Raw genomic sequence first — 16,374 nt, forward strand, 5'->3', positions numbered from 1 at the left:
GACAGTTTCTAGCCTGGGGTATCTGAGCACCTAGATGAAAAGTCCATATATTCAATGGAAGTCACCCAGCAGGACTAACACCAAGTTTCTGAACAGACGAGACACAGAAAAGCAGGACCAGTGGAATTTTAAGGTTTCAATAAGATATATTATTAATCAGGAAGAGGAGGAAAAGAGTAAAGACACAGAAAGGCTGAGACACCGTCAGCTATTGTAGTTATATCTCTTTGGTACCTCTGCTCTAATTAAATTAATTAACATCCCATTATTGTCTATATAATTTCCTACCGAGTAATGAAATAACCTTTAGTTATCACTCTAATTTTAAATATTTAGTATTTTTGTGTAAAATATACCTTTGCACCCTGTAAAGGCTGGCACTATATGATCTTGTCTATAAAACATCTAAAAAAGAACATTGCTTTAGACATGTAATAGTGAGCTAAAAGTGTGCAATCTTGGACTGGCAGGGCAATGTACATGATGAACTAATGGGCCTTTAACTACTGTGCTTCTATGACAGTTATGTGATGCCAAAATTCTAATAAGGGGCTCCCTTAAAAATCAGAATTGTAGGACTGGAAGGGACCTTGAGAGGTCATCCAGTCCCCTGCACTCATGACATGAATAAGTATTATCTAGACCACCCCTGACAGGTGTGCGTTTAACCTGCTTTTAAATGTTCTGTCTTAGTTGGCAATATACGTGACATATTCCTCACCAGACTCCACCATCTTCCTCATCCCTTACCAAAACCACCACTAACTTTGTATTCCCTCCAATTCCCTCACCTCCTAAAGATCCAGCTGTTCCACACACAATCTATAAATCCTGCTCCCTCCACCCCATATGCTTCCCTCTTTCCACCATATTATGGAGTTTTCTCTAGGTTTCTCCCCCTACTTGAATCTCCTTGAACTTCACTGCCTTTTGATTCATTTCAACATCCAGTTCAGAATTGTTCTAAATTTTTTTAGCCCTCCAGCCTACCTTATTTCTCTCTATTGCCCTTCCACGTCCATACACTTGCCTAGCAGCAACTTTCTCTTTCCCTCCACACAACTATTATTTTATTCTCACTGTTGGTGAGAATCTTCTAAAATCCCTTAATCTCTTTCAAGTTCTGTCCAAAAATCCCTGTTGTCCCTTTCCTATACTTTTTTCTCTGCTCCTCACCCATTATTATTTAAGTGTAAATTGCCTTGATTTGTCAAGTATCTATTCAGAAATCTAGGCAGCTCCTAACATTTAAACCACATAATTAAAAACCTAAAGTGTTCAATAAAATACTTTGTAATATATATTAAATAAATGCAATTGTTTCAAATCAAAGACAGTCCCACAAAAATGAAAGTCACTAACCCTGCCATATTATGGGACCCTACTTAAATCATCATTCAGCCTCCAGCTCCTCCTCTTATGGAGCCCAATTTCTCCAAATGGCTCTGAGACACGATGAACTCTGCAGTGCACGCGAAAGAATACCAGGCTGCAACAGAGTAAGTGTGGAAAGTGAATTCCAGTACCAAGGATGTTTAGCTCACTTAAGCACTGTTGCTGATCTCAGTAGTGACAGTACAGGCCCAGGGAGAGAGGCAGCCTCTTAGCTAAACAGTTCCAAAACTATTTAGGGCCTTTTAAGATAAAAACAAATTCTTGAGCTCCACCAGGGAAGCGTCTCAGGAGGCAGTTCGTCTCTCAGAGCATTGGTGTTCTGTGCTACCTTCACATGTGGTTTCAATACTTATTGTTTAATTCTGAATAATATCTTAGAAGACAGTTTGTATGAAATGATGCGTTAGAGAGAAGGTGGGTGAGGTAATATTATTTATTCGACCAACTTTTGTTGGTGAGAGAACAAAAGAGAGATTGGTCCAATAGAAGATATTACCTCACCCACCTTTTCTCTCTAATATCCTGGGACTGACACAGCTCCATCAACACTGCATACAAAGACACATTGTACTGTATTTTGCTAAGAACATAAAATGTGTCACCCTTCTTTGAATGATGGTTATGAGAAAATGACTATTCCCTTAGAACCCAATCTTGCTCCCACTGAAGTCAATGGCAAAACTTGTATTGGTACATGTGACAGATATTGCAACCAGATGCAATATCTTTGGAGACCATATTGTGTTAAGTGTATTAATAGCTTATGTATTACTGTGTGCCAGGGACTGTATGCAATTCCTAGAGAGAGGGTTGCCACAGCTCCTCTAGGAACTAAGAATGGGGGAGAGGTGATTACGGTGAATCACTCAGATTGTAAACACCTCCCACCAAGTACCAACTCCGTAGGAGTCTTGCATATCCTAGTTCAAACTGCTTTTCCCAGAAACCAACAGACAAAGAAATGGCTTATGGTATCAAAAGACCGTGTTTCAACTAACTCAGCTTTCTTTCTGATCCAGCAGATGGACAGGATCGTCTGTCCCAGGAGCCCTCAACCCTTATGGAAGGGTTGGAAAGACTTGGCCTACTATGGCCCAGTAAGACTGATGGATGACCTCTAGCAAGCTTTTAGCATGTGCATAGGAACTTGAATTGTTTTATATGCTTTCTATGTAAAGTTTTTACCTAAAGAATCAGAGGGTAGCCGTGTTAGTCTGGATCTGTAAAAGCAGCAAAGAATCCTGTGGCACCTTATAGACTAACAGACGTTTTGGAGCATGAGCTTTCGTGGGTGAATTCACCCACAAAAGCTCATGCTCCAAAACGTCTGTTAGTCTATAAGGTGCCACAGGATTCTTTGCTGCTTTTACCTAAAGAATAAATGTGCTTGTTTAGAAAGAGCTGTGTGGTAACTGCTGGCATTACAGTGATCATAGCCCTCAGGAAGAAAACAAAGCATAGGGGCTGGCCTTTAAGCAGACTGGCTTGCTGGGAATATCACAGTGAAAGGCAGGGAGCTGTGCAACCTTAAAATGGCTGGGCAGGAGAGAGAGAGAGAGAGAGAGAGAGAGAGAGACAAGTCACCACCCAAGAGAGATGATAACTGGGATCCACAAACCCTAAGTGGGTACCCTTGAAGGACCATGGAGAGGGAATACGGGCGACATTATCCTGAAACTGTGACAGTTACCAATGAGAAAAGGAGCATGCCTCTGTTAAGAAAAAAGTACAGTTTGCATTCCATGTTCACTGTCAACAATGACAGTCTGAATGCAGGAAAAGGAATTATATGATTCACGATAAGGTCTTTAGAAGATTAAACTGACAGTATTCTTATAATCCTTTTATGTGAAAAGAGATTTGTTTTCACTTACAGTATTCACATGTTTTCTATACAAAACTGTACGCTTTTCTATATGGGCCATTCTAAACAGCTTTCTTTAGAGGAAGAAGAGAAAAAAACAAGTGTTTTTCTTTCACATGTGAAAGCATTCTCTCCCCTTGACCCTGATTTTTAAATAAGTAATTGGCTCGTATATTTTTCTACAGACCTTTAGTTCCTGAAGAATGCAAAAGAACAGCTCAGTCTGCACAGCTACTGACGTCTGAATGCTCAAGGCACTGTCGGAATGGGCACTGCACTCCAACTGGAAAATGCTGCTGTAATCAAGGCTGGGAGGGAGAATTCTGCAGAACTGGTTAGTATTTAGGTTCATGGCAATGAGTGAAAATAGCAATTACCTACCCCAAAAATTGCCTTTAATGACTCGCTGAGATAAAATCTTCGATAAAGCAAATTTACTGTAGCTTCTAGAAGCACAGAACGAACAGGCGCTTTGATACCATGGTGATGGGTGAAGTAGAAGACTAGATGAAAGATCTACAATAAGTAATATTTAAGGCTTTTTAATGTTTAATGTGAGATCCTTAAGTAGAGCATGTAGAGTTCCATTAATTAATTATAGACTACAATATACTCCTATTTTACTTTTCAACCATGTCGTAAAATACAAAGGAAATTCTAGTAACATAAATCAGGAATCAGATTTCAAGAGACATTTATTCTCATTGAAATCAAAAGGAATTAGGCAACTAAATACGGTATCTTAAAAATCTGGTCCTAAATCCCTGAATCTGCAGTCTCCCCCCACATAGAATTACCACTGATTTAAATAAGAGTTACCTGCTGAGAAGGGGCTGCAGGATCTGTCCCTACAATTATTCTTTTGCATACTTTAAAGTCAGCCAGTTTGATGTGGTCTTTTATTAAAATGCCTTTGCTTTTTTATTTTATTTTTCCCTATAAGATACTGTGACTCTAGTTAATGTGTTGATTTAAGAGAATTTCAGCACAAGATATAACTGATGATTGTAAAATGTTTATAATCCACTGAGAAAATTCTCTGGGTTGTAAACACATATCTTAAATCCATCAAATTGTTGCCAAGCCTTCTTTTTTTTTTTTAAATCTATATTCCAACTTTTTTCTGCGACCCAGTACTTTGCTCTGGGTGTGTCATCAAAGGAAACAAAAGTTAATGAACAAACCCTAATCCCAGAGCCGGGCTGATGTCTGAACTGATGGATGGCTCAGAGAAGGATGTGGATATACAATAAAAAGCAAGAAAGACAGATGATGGCAGCACAGCACTAGATGGGAAGAGAATCCCATAGAGCAGCACAAAAGGGAAGACCCTCTACACAGAAGCCCTAAAATCTGCAAGTCTGTACTCTGGACAGTACCCCTTCCACCTTCCCTACCCAAGGGGAGCTCCAAGAAGAAGCACTCCAGTGTGAATCTAATAGCGTGCTTAATCACCTCTCCCCATCTGACTATAGGAACTTAGGAAAGAGCGAGGATTCTCTCTTTACTACATGTCAGACTACACTTAGCAATGGTGCCCAGATCTCTGGATGGGACCTTGTGCCGCTAACATATTCTAAATAATAAAAGTAAATAATTGGGAGGCAATAATCTGGTTCTAAGAGGGCTTTATAGTGAAAAATAGAAATTATTAATGAAAACCAAGAGACCTGACTTTTTACGCATCTATTTTGTCTTAGACACCATTAACTATCATCAGGGTGGCATCAGCATGACAAAAAACATCTGAATATTTTCATCATAATACTGCTCACAAAGGGCTAAAAAAAGTTACACACTTGCAGTTACCTATTGTTGTTTTCGCTAATATTAGGTAGAACTCAATATAATATTTACAGTTAAAAATTCTCTAGAAATTCTGAGTAACTAAGTAATAAAGAATTGCAGTGGTAAATGCTCAGGGATCTTTGAGAGAGACACTAAGTGCCTAAGGCCCAGATTTTTCAAGATATTTAGGGATTGACTGTCAATAGGATTTAAGCTGCTAAATTACTAAATCACTTTTAAGAAAGAGATTTAAGCTCCTAAATCAGTTAGGTGTTGCTATGAGGAGCACTGCAAGACCTAAATACCTTTTAAAATGTGGACCTAATGACTTAGGAACCCAAGTCCCATTTTTAAAAGTGACTTTGGGCCAGATTTTTAAAGGTATTTAGGTGTTGCTTTGCTAGCATTGTAATGTCTAACTGACATAGATGCCTACGGGTACATCCAGACTACCCGCCAGATCGGCGGATAGCAATCGATCTATCGGAGATCAATATATCGCGTCTCATCTAGACACGATATATCGATCCCTGAACGCGCTCCTGTCAACTCCGGAACTCCACCAAGGCGAGCGGCAGAAACGGAGTCGACGAGGAAGCCGCGGCTGTCAATCCCTTGCCATGAGGACGGGAGGTAAATCGAAATAAGATACGTTGACTTCAGCTACGCTATTCCCATAGCTGAAGTTGCGTATCTTACATCGACCCGCCCCCGTCCCCTCCCCAGTATAGACCAGGCCCAAGTCTCACTGAAAGTCAATGGGACATAGGTGCCAAGTCACTTTTGAAAATGAGATTTAGGTACTTAAGCCAGAGAGAACAATGCCTAAATATCTTTATAAACCTGAACCCTAGATTTCCAAGTGCCTAACTCACTTTTTAAAATGAGACCGAGGAGCCTAAGTCAATTAAACACTTTTGAAAATTTTGCCATAAGTCAAATAGCTATTTATTTTCACAATCCATTACTTGTGAGGTCCTCTTAGAAGCATGAAAACAGTATTTATTTCCTTCATAGTTCTGGGTATCTATTCTGCAACTTGTTTTTAAGCACCAGTTTGGTCTTTGGGGATGTTAACTCCTTCATACTCCATACTTTTAATTTTTTTTTTCTTATCATCACCGTCACTGGTGTGAAGTAGCTCTCATGTCGTGTGCATGCCTTTGATTCTTCTATTTCTTACTAAGATTCTCAACATGAATTAGAATACTTTTTCCCCCACAGCAAAATGTGATCCAGCATGTCGACATGGAGGTGTCTGTGTAAGACCCAATAAGTGCTTGTGTAAAAAAGGATATCTTGGTCCCCAATGTGAACAAGTGGATAGAAACATCCGAAGAGTGACAAGGGCAGGTATTCTTGATCAGATTATAGACATGACATCCTATTTGCTGGATCTAACCAGCTACATTGTATAGTTTCTGGGACTATTTGGATACTACATTTTCAATGGGCATTTATTTTGAATCCTGTCATTTTAAAAGGACTGTTATCCTGCTATAAACACCAGTGATTCAATTTACTTTTATTAATTTAACTATAATTTCCAGACATGTGCAGATAATTTTTTTTCATGTGTATATATATATCCATACATCAGCACAGATGTATAGATGTACAACACACGCAAAACCCCATCATAAGTGTGGTTGCATAACTAGTGGAATTTTTAAAATATATTTCTTCACGTGAAATAGTTTACCCAGTGTTTCCACTTAAACCACATTTTCATCAAAGGACTGTTATGATGTCATAATGGATTCTTTGACATCCCAGCAATTTTAAATCTGTAACTATCTGATTATAACAATAAAGAGAGGAGTTTTGAAACATTACTGTACAAACTGCTGGATTTAATTAAATTTAGTTATAACAGTTTTTAAGGTGAAATGAACTACACTATGAGATAATATTTCCAAACTCCTTAATGCATTCCTAAATAGGCAATTCTGTGTAAGACTGTAACCTTCACCTTCATCAATGTATCTCTATTACAGAATGTTATGCACTTACTTCTTTATCTGGCATAGATGCAGAAATCGGGTTATCGCAACTTAATATCAAGATTGTTTCAAGTGTTCAATAATTAAATTATATCAGCATATTTCAAAACCAGTCATCCTAGAAGGTCTGCTTTTTATCATATATTTTATTTAACATTGGGCACTGGGTTCATGTTACATATTTATATTATTTTATTTTATTTTTATAATATAGACATCACCTAGATGAAACAGCTTTACCATGTCCTGTAAAATACTAAAGTTACATTTTTCACCAACTTAATTGGAATGACCGGGAATGAGAGAGCAAACACTCTTAAATGTGTTGTGGATCTAATCTAGACATGTTTTCTTGTGTCAACATGTATTCCTTTACGATGGATGAAAAAGCAACCACCAGTCAATCTTTGTAGAATTCCAGCATATCATAAAAATGTTTGTAAAAAGTGCTTTTCACTGTAACAGGACTGCCCAGATTATACATGATTAGACTGTCACAGATTTCACATGGAATGGAACGTCACTGGACAAGAGCTCACTTTAGCAGAATCTTGGCTACATAAGGTGTCACTTGTACAAAACATTATATGACAATTATTGCCAAATATGGTTTTAAATGTAAATGTTCCTTGAAGAGTTAACAAAAAATGAATTTTGTAAATGTATCAATAAATTTGGTGTACATGCTGTATTCAGGTTTTTTAAAGCATTAGTTAATATTTTAACTATAGATACCTTCAGACCAGGGGACCACCCCCAATCTGCCCCGTCCCTTGATCCCCTGTGATGTGTGGCCAGATCTGTGTGTTCATACCTATCACATACAAGGTTTCCGTTGCACTAGCGCCTTACAGAAAAACTTACCTACAAAGAGAGAACAGAACAACCACAGTGTTCCCATCACAGTCCTATAAACTGCTGTTCCTATATCAACAGTGGATAGTGGTTTAAGCAATGCAGTCTAACATAGTCTAGCAAGATTTCTTACCAGTAAGAAAATGACCTCTATAGAATAGTGACTTGTAACTAATTTTCCATTAATGGATGTTTTCAGTCTCTTATTTTAATACATCTGAAATTTGCAAGGAAGGCAAGCCTGATATTTATCTCAGTCTGTGTTAAGAGACTGGCTAAAATGAACAGAAAGCTACTCTTGCCTTCCATATACGATTACTTGGGTTTCAGCTGACCTCGTGCCAAATGGAAATTGGTTGAGAAATCTTGGTTGAGTGCTTAGTGAACAATAGTCTGCATTAAAAAGTGCATGCATAATTGTGCACAATGTAGACTCAAGTGACAGTCTATTCAAAGAAGTCTCAGGATTAAATGAGCATGGAGACCAAATTGCCCTCTTACCCCAGAAAAGGGTGGTCCCTTCTAGTCACACTAACACTTCATTGGCTAAGCAGTGTGACAAATCTTGCAATGAACCCTGCAGTAGCCTGCATCTGTAGGTTAATAGCAGCTCTTTGTCTCCACTGCTTTCTGCCTATAGTCTTTTTACTGAATTCCATCACAAAAAGTTTTACAATTAAAAAAAATGTCCTGACAACCATTTTTGTAAATTGACCTTACCAACTAATCTTCCCTTATTCAACGTGGGTGACATTAACAAAATGTGAACTTCTGGTGAATGAGCCAGCTGTCTAAATCTGTCAAATTGTGCGGTTTTATTATGCATTATACTATTCATAGAGTCGGCAAAACAAGAATAAAGTTACTGCAGTATTATGTGTAACATTTAAATATCCAACCCAACTAGCATTTTTTTCACTTCTTTTAACAAAAGTAATTCTGAGCTGTAACTTACAGACTAATATGGCTACCCCTCTGAAACCTGTTCATATCAGCAGCGACTCTTAAATATTTTCAGTACCTAACTGAAGAGGAATGATACACCATTTTTACTAGTCACTTTCAAGTTCTTTGAAAAGAACTGAGCCTTATGTGACATTATCTATTTTGGTAAAAGACTAAATTCTTCTAGTAAGAATTTATCCAGAGTCACGGATGTTAGCTTATAACAACAAAATGTCTAGTATCCAGATGGCCCCTAGTTACTGTTACTAGTGAAAAGAGACATCAGCACTCCATTAAAGACTGAGGGTAAAATCCTGGCCTCATCAAAATCAATGACAAAACACCCGTTTGACAGAAGTGGGGCAGGATTCCATCCTAAAAATGTAAACATCCATATCAATTTATAAAATAAAATCAATTTGACACATTCCAGAAAGATTGCAACACTTACTACTAAGAACCAGTCTAAAATATCAGGGGTGAGGGGAAAGGGGGAGATAGAGACGAGTTTGTGTTTCACTGCATTATTAAACATCTTTTCCATCCTGTGGAAGCAGGCCTCTCTCCATTAAGCCCCTAAGGGTGTGTAACATAACATGAGGACTGTCTATTTGAAACAAGTTTGAACTGCATATTTTTCGCTAGAAGTTTGAACTGCATATTTTTCAAAAGAAATTACACTAAATATTGAAAGGAGTGAGTAAACTAAGGTCACCCTCCTCTCACCTTTTCCTGACCTGACAGTCTAAAATGTCAAAGAAGTTTGACTGCAGAGAACTGATATACAAAAATTAAATTATTTCTGTAGCACTCTTATTGCTAAAGCAGCAAAGAATCCTGTGGCACCTTATAGACTAACAGACGTTTTGGAGCATATTGGTCTTATTGCTAGTTAGCCATTCTTATGTATTCAGTAAGAGTTTTCCAGCATAAAAAACAGAGCTTCCAAATGAACCTGGCTAAACAGGGCAAACAGCTAAGGAGAGCAAGTAGGGTTTTTTGCATGTGCTTGAGTTTCTCTCTTCTCTCTACTGTCTTTTATTTTAATAAGGTCATTATGAAACACATCCATGCCTTTGTTTCCAACACAATATACATTTCCAACATTCCCTCAGATGTCTTTTCCCTCAAAGAAGAAAAAATGTATTTATATCAACATAGCTCTATTCTAGCTTCCAGTTGGATTGTACTCGCTTATATTTCTCATTTTACAACTTTACACTGGGGAACTATCTTTCCGCTCCCTGAAAAAAATAGCATACACCACTGATCTGGTGGAAGGTCTAATATTTTCATATCCATTGAATCATCTTCTCTACTCCACATATGGCAGAATGAGATGCAAAGACTTATTCTGTTAAGAATTTGCCAAACTAACCCCAAATTGTTCTACTTCCTAGCCACAAAAATCATTAAGCTGATTTTTCTGACTTGTCCAACTGAAAATATTAGCCTAAAACCATCCCTCAAATTGGCACAAAACATCTTCCATTGGTTTTAAGGGAACTACATGTGCCCATCAAAGAGCAGATGTTGGCCCACAGTGTCTACAAGTTCTCAGAGGTTACAGTGTTCCACTCATCCAAATTATCCAAATATCAATATCAGGGAGAACTATTCTCTACTGGCAGCAGCAGCAGCTCTGGGCACCAGTGCTCCAAGCACGTGCCTGGGGCGGCAAGCCATGGGGGGCCCCCTACCAGTCCCTGTAAAGGTGGCAGTCAGGCAGCCTTCAGCGGCACGCCTGCAGGAGGTCCACCGGTCCCACAGATTCAGCGGCAATTCGGCGGCAGGTCTGACAAAGCCGTGGGACTGGGTACCTCCTGCAGGCAAGCCGCCAAAGGCTGTCTGACTGTCGTGCTTGGGGTGGCAAAAAAACTAGAGCTGCCCCTGACTGACAGCCATGATAACTTCAGCATCGTTTGCTTCTCCCATTCACTTCTGTTAATTTTGGCATGATAGCACTTTCCTCATAGCAAAGATTGGTATTTCCATGCTGTTTCTGCTCACTATTCTTTAATCCATATTATAGACAGATGCCTCACTAAAGTTGCCTTCCCATGGCACGTTACATGTAGAATTTAAACAAAATACTGGTATTTTTAAGTGATAGTTTTGATTATTCTGCTTGTGTTATTTTTTTGGTGGATTGGTTTGGGGGGTTTTTCCACTTCTAATACTGTAGCTTGGTTGCCAGCGGTCATTCACTATGTGCTGTGGTTCGGGAGTAGCAGTCTCATGTCCCTCACTCTTAGATCATGAAGCTCAGTTGTGTCAAGGAGATAACCTGCTTGAGCTAGGCAGTTATTTATTATACAGTCAAACTGCCAGGTAGTTCAAAAAACAGCACTGGCATCAGCTTTGAAGGGGATTGTTTCCAGTTTAGCCATCAGAACCCTCAAATGAGAAACAGAAGGGGATTCCCCAGAATGAAGGCATGGGGATCATCACGATTCTCTTTCCCTAGCATTGGATTACAAACAAGGATGAAGCTAAGTTGTACACATGTTTGCCTGAGGCCCCAATCCTGCAAACACTTAAGCACAAGAGTAAATTTACACATGTGAGCAGTCCCACTGAGTTGAAGACTAGTCACATGCATACAGTTAGTCACATGCATAAGCTGTTGCAGGATTGGAGCTTAAGGGAGAAAATTGATACTGCATAAAAAGAAATATTGCTCAGCTAAATTTTCACTGATTGTGCAAGTATTTAAGAAGGTATTCAATATTTTAAATAATCATTAATGTTAACTACCAAGTTAACAGTCTATTGAATTAGTCGAAATGTAATCTCATTAGAAGAGCTGGTCAAAAATGAGAAAAATATCATGACAAATTTTTGACATTTCAAAATTGTTTCCATTTGGTAGGTTTCAAAACTGACCTATTTGGGGAATTTTTAATCAATTTTTTACCCTAAACATTGTCAAAATGGTTTCCAATTTTCTTCATTTACCAAAAACCAGGTTTTCATAACCATTTTACCAAAAACCTGCTTTTTGATTAAAAAAACCTACTTTCTTAAACATTTCAATAAAAAGTTTTGAAAAAAAAATGTTGAAAAAGTCAATAGGGTTTTGATAATTTTTTCATCATTTTCAGGGGAGAACTGGGAAATATTTCAATACACTTTTCAGTCAAAACATTTTGACTAACTCTATTTTCAGAATATATAAGTAAGAAAACAAGAGTGGAGACCACTTGAATGCTTAGCCTTCAATTACTTTAGTGTTTCTCTGAGGGCCTGATCTAAAGTCCACTCCAGTCAACTGAAAGACTCCCTCTGACATTAGTTTTAGGATTAAGTCCTTAGAAGATATCCACTTACTCAGCAGAAGGACTTCACTGCAGATATCACTGCATACATTATCCCTTCAAGCCTGTTCCTGCAGCCACTAGTCTCAATGGAAGTTTTACCAGAGCAAGGATGGCAGATCCAGGGCTGTTTTTATGTACAGAGCATATCTAGTCATGTTCGTGTTTTGTTACAAGTATTGCTATCAGTTATGTGAGGATTTTATTTTGTTGTCAGATTATTTTTTATTTGTTTAAAAATGTGTAGCACTTGACCCACAGTAAGTTATTCTCCTTTCACACACTTATTCTTATCTTAGGTTTTTAATACATGTGACTAGGCAAGAAGGTAACTAAAAAAAATGCCACTGCTCCCATTTTATGAGCCAACCATAACAAGATACTGAAGTGGACCCAAACTGGACATATAAGGTAAAATCCTGGATCCACTGAAATCAATGGCAGAACTTTTATTGACTTCAAAGGGACCAGGATTTCATCTACTGAACTTAACAATTCACTAGAACCTTGGACACATTTTCAAATATGGCGTAAGAATTCTACAACATTCAAATCCAATCGATAGCCCCAATCCTGCAAATACACAAGTAGTTAACTTTACTACTATGAGCAGTCCCATGGGACTCAATGGGACTAGTCTCAGTAATAATGTTAAACATGTGCATAAGTGTTTGCAGAATCAGGACTTGGGTGTTCGCATACATGCACACAATATCCTGGGCAAAATTATGCCTGTAGATATGCACATCCATTGACATCAATGGGTGTTGTATGCACATATCCAATGGTAGAATTAGACATGCTATATATTCATAGTAAGATCTTCCAAGAAATCAGAGTGCTGCAAATAATTCCATGTGGACTTACAAAAGATGTTCTGACTTACAAGGCAGTATTACTGTCTTGGGAAAGAACAGTGTCTCAGTTTACAGCCCAATATACATACATAAGTAGTGACATATACCAAATATGCAATGGCTTAAATATGACGTTAGATTTCACTAAATAGTAAAGAGACTGATCACTCATCCATCCTCAGCCCACTTATAAGGTATTACTAATTACTAGTATGGGCTGTATATATAAAGGCACCATACTTGCTGTCCTTACTCAAACAAAATTCCCACAGACTTTAGTAGGAGTTTTCTTTACAGAAGGACTGCAGGGTTTGAAAGGAGCAATGGATAGATTTGATTGTTCTGGATGACCTATATATATATTTCTAGCGATCATTTCAAACCATGTATGCTAATAGAAAACTCTGTACTGAACATGTGTGTACTACAATACCTGCAGTACATATATTGGCTTTTATGAACAAATATATTGGAAATTGTCACTAGAAACGTGTTCAAACCAACAGGATGGTATCACATTGCATGAGATTTTTGTTTTTAAATTCTACAAGCAAACATCCATCCCATTCCGAGTGACAAATGTGGCCCAGTGCATTAAATATTTAAGTTTCTTTGATATTGTCTATGATATTTTCCCATTTGTTTAGTTTTGCAATAAAAATAAAACTGAAACAATGCCTGATATAACAATATTTTAAAATTTCAAAGGTCTCCAGGACATCTTGAAATGTTAGAGAAAGTGCATGTGTGCACATGAGTGTAGCAGCTGTGTTTGCCTTACCTCTTGGGGACTGGTTGTTGTTGTTTTTTTTTTTTAATCTGGAGGATGTGTGTTGCCATAAAGAATAGGAAGTAGTTTGCATCAGAAGGTGATGTGTTAATACAACATACAAATCCAATTAGTCCAGACATTTCTAGAAGGAGTCACAAAATGTGATGCACGCCCGGCATAATATAAGATCGACCCCATTCACACCAAGATAATCAGTCATAACAGGTGGAAACTCAACTGATGCATTTGCAGTGATCACCATTTATATCAGAGACAATAATTTTCCCAGTCAACCTGCTATGCCCACATGGATAATAATGCAGAAATAGAGCCTCAATTTCCATTTGCAGCTATTAGTATTACCATTATTTTCCCAATATTCTCTTTATAAATTTTCAGAAATATCATACTGTTTTTATTTGAATTAGGCAAAAAGCATATTTGTAACAATTTTAAAAGTAGGCACTGCAAAAAAAAAAAAAGGAAAATCAGCAAAATTTGACATTTGAGGACCTTACTATAATGTCATTCCTCTGACCACATATTGTAGTGTTATTTTTTGACAATAACTATCAAATACTGTACATGCATTTTAAACGTGGGATATTATTTTAGGAAAATATCTTCACTCAAACTGTGTTTAAATATCTTTATATCATATTACATTACATAACACCCAGAGGCAGCACCTATCCAGCAATGCACTAGAGTGCTCAAGTAATATTAAGTACATGAGTAGTCCCACTGAAGTCATGTGCTTAAGGTTATGTGGGTACTTCAGTGTTTTCTTGGATCAGGACCATAATCCATAGGTTTATATGTCTAACTATGTGGTTACAAACCACGATGTACTGTGTGTAATTTCTTTAGGCAGGCAGAATGGTCTAATGTTTAGAGCAAAGAAATTAGAGTCAGAAGACTGGGTTTCCTTCCCAATTCTGCTACTGCTTCTCTATGTGATCTTCAGCAAGTGATTTAATCTCTCTGTGCCTCAGCTTCCGATCTACAAATTGGTGACAATGCCAACTTTTGTAACGCGCTTTGAGCTCTTTAGATGGAAAGTGCTATGTAAGTGCAAAGTATTATATTATTATTGAAGACCATGTATGTATACACTTATGTAATATATAATATATGTATAATGCATATAAATTCTAACAAATATATGTGTAATATCTTAAAAATTGAACAGCTGTGTCTTGATGAAGTGGTAAATGCATAGAGTTGGATTTATTGTCAATCTGTGGATTTAATTTTTTTTTTTTAGACAAAAGGATGTTTAAGTGTACAATGACTTTTAATTTAATATATTTGTGTACATGCATGCCTGGAATTCTGGTTAGGTAGTGTTATTCTGTGTCCTTTAAGCTAATAAAATATATGAAACTATCTTCTGATCTAATGTACATGTGCTACTTTAAAAATTATTTTTGTTCCAGTATTTTTTTAAATTGTTATGACTAAATGCATAATTTAAAAATGCATTGAAGTGTTAAAATTTTGGACTGGCTTTTTAATCTTTGTTGTTAAGAACAGTCGATTGATGCCAGAGTAAAAATATTCATTGAAATGTACACCAGTTTCATTTGTACAAAATCTAATCTGATTTCATAAAATGTGACTTGGAGCACTGCTAATATTCTCTGTGTGTATCTATACTTTTTTTGTTTCCAGATAAATATGAAAGGAAAAAATAAGACCATTTTACTGAACAAGACACCTGTTTCATTGCACAAAATCTGTATACGTATGTGTGTGAATAAAGGCACAGGAGACACTTCAAATGCGTTTGTTTGAGGATCAGTTCAATGGCTAATGGAAATGGTTTTATTTTTAACTTGTTTCATTTATTTAAGATCTTCAGAAGAGCAAATTAATGCAACAACATATGTTATTTAACACTGGATGCATCACTCCCCGTATTTTAAATTAAGGGGTCATAAAATTGAATGTAATTTAGAATTCTCTCTCTCTCTCCTCATGTTAAGTGTTGGATTCTGTTTCCACTGAAATCAATGTCAGAACAGATCAATCCTGGGAGCAGGAACAGGCCCAGAACGCATGCATTTCAATACAGCAGAACCCCTGCTCATTTTTATTTTGTTAATGCATATAGCTGAGCCTTCTTACAAAATACAATCACAACACAAGAAGTGGTTTTACCCCTCTTCTCAGTAATGGTTAGTAGAAGAACTAGTTGAAAGTTTTCAACTGGGAGAAAAAAATTATTAAAATATGTTTCAACTAAATCAAAATGTTTTGTAAAAGTATGTTTATTTGAAATTTGCCATTTTTGATGAACATTTAAAAGCAAAAAATGTTGCTATAACTACCCTCCCACAAAATTAAATGGAATTTTTCAAAAGATTTAGTTCAAAATTATTTTTGTCAAAAAATGACATTGTGAATTTTTTTAAATCACATAAAATCAAGTTTTTCATGAAATATACTTAACCTTTTTTTGGATCAGCTCTAGTTAATAGCAGAGTTCAATATTGAGGTGTCACACTACACTTTTACCTAACTAATTTTACTAAATATACCACTAGATGATGTATTATACGTAACTTAATAAGGG

General features: G+C 37.0%; 2 protein-coding genes across 4 annotated transcripts in view; one reads left to right on the plus strand and one right to left on the minus strand.

Annotated features, from left to right (window-relative positions):
* Positions 1–9,666, plus strand: part of HHIP (hedgehog interacting protein) — a 96,777-nt gene extending 87,111 nt beyond the window's left edge. The window contains exons 12-15 of one of the 3 annotated variants that reach the window (XM_050946442.1): positions 3,445–3,593; positions 6,272–6,400; positions 7,078–7,175; positions 7,265–9,666. In XM_050946442.1, coding sequence (XP_050802399.1) covers positions 3,445–3,593; positions 6,272–6,400; positions 7,078–7,133 — 334 coding nt within the window. In that variant the 3' untranslated portion in view covers positions 7,134–7,175; positions 7,265–9,666. Of the gene's footprint in view, positions 1–3,444; positions 3,594–6,271 lie in introns of all 3 variants that reach the window. The other 2 variants (XM_050946441.1, XM_050946440.1) reach the window with 2 other exon arrangements.
* Positions 1–16,374, minus strand: part of ANAPC10 (anaphase promoting complex subunit 10) — a 205,213-nt gene that overhangs the window by 11,495 nt on the left and 177,344 nt on the right. The window lies entirely within an intron of this gene.

The sequence above is a fragment of the Gopherus flavomarginatus genome, chromosome 3, assembly GCF_025201925.1.
Source record: "Gopherus flavomarginatus isolate rGopFla2 chromosome 3, rGopFla2.mat.asm, whole genome shotgun sequence".
Classification (NCBI taxonomy): Eukaryota; Metazoa; Chordata; order Testudines; family Testudinidae; genus Gopherus; species Gopherus flavomarginatus.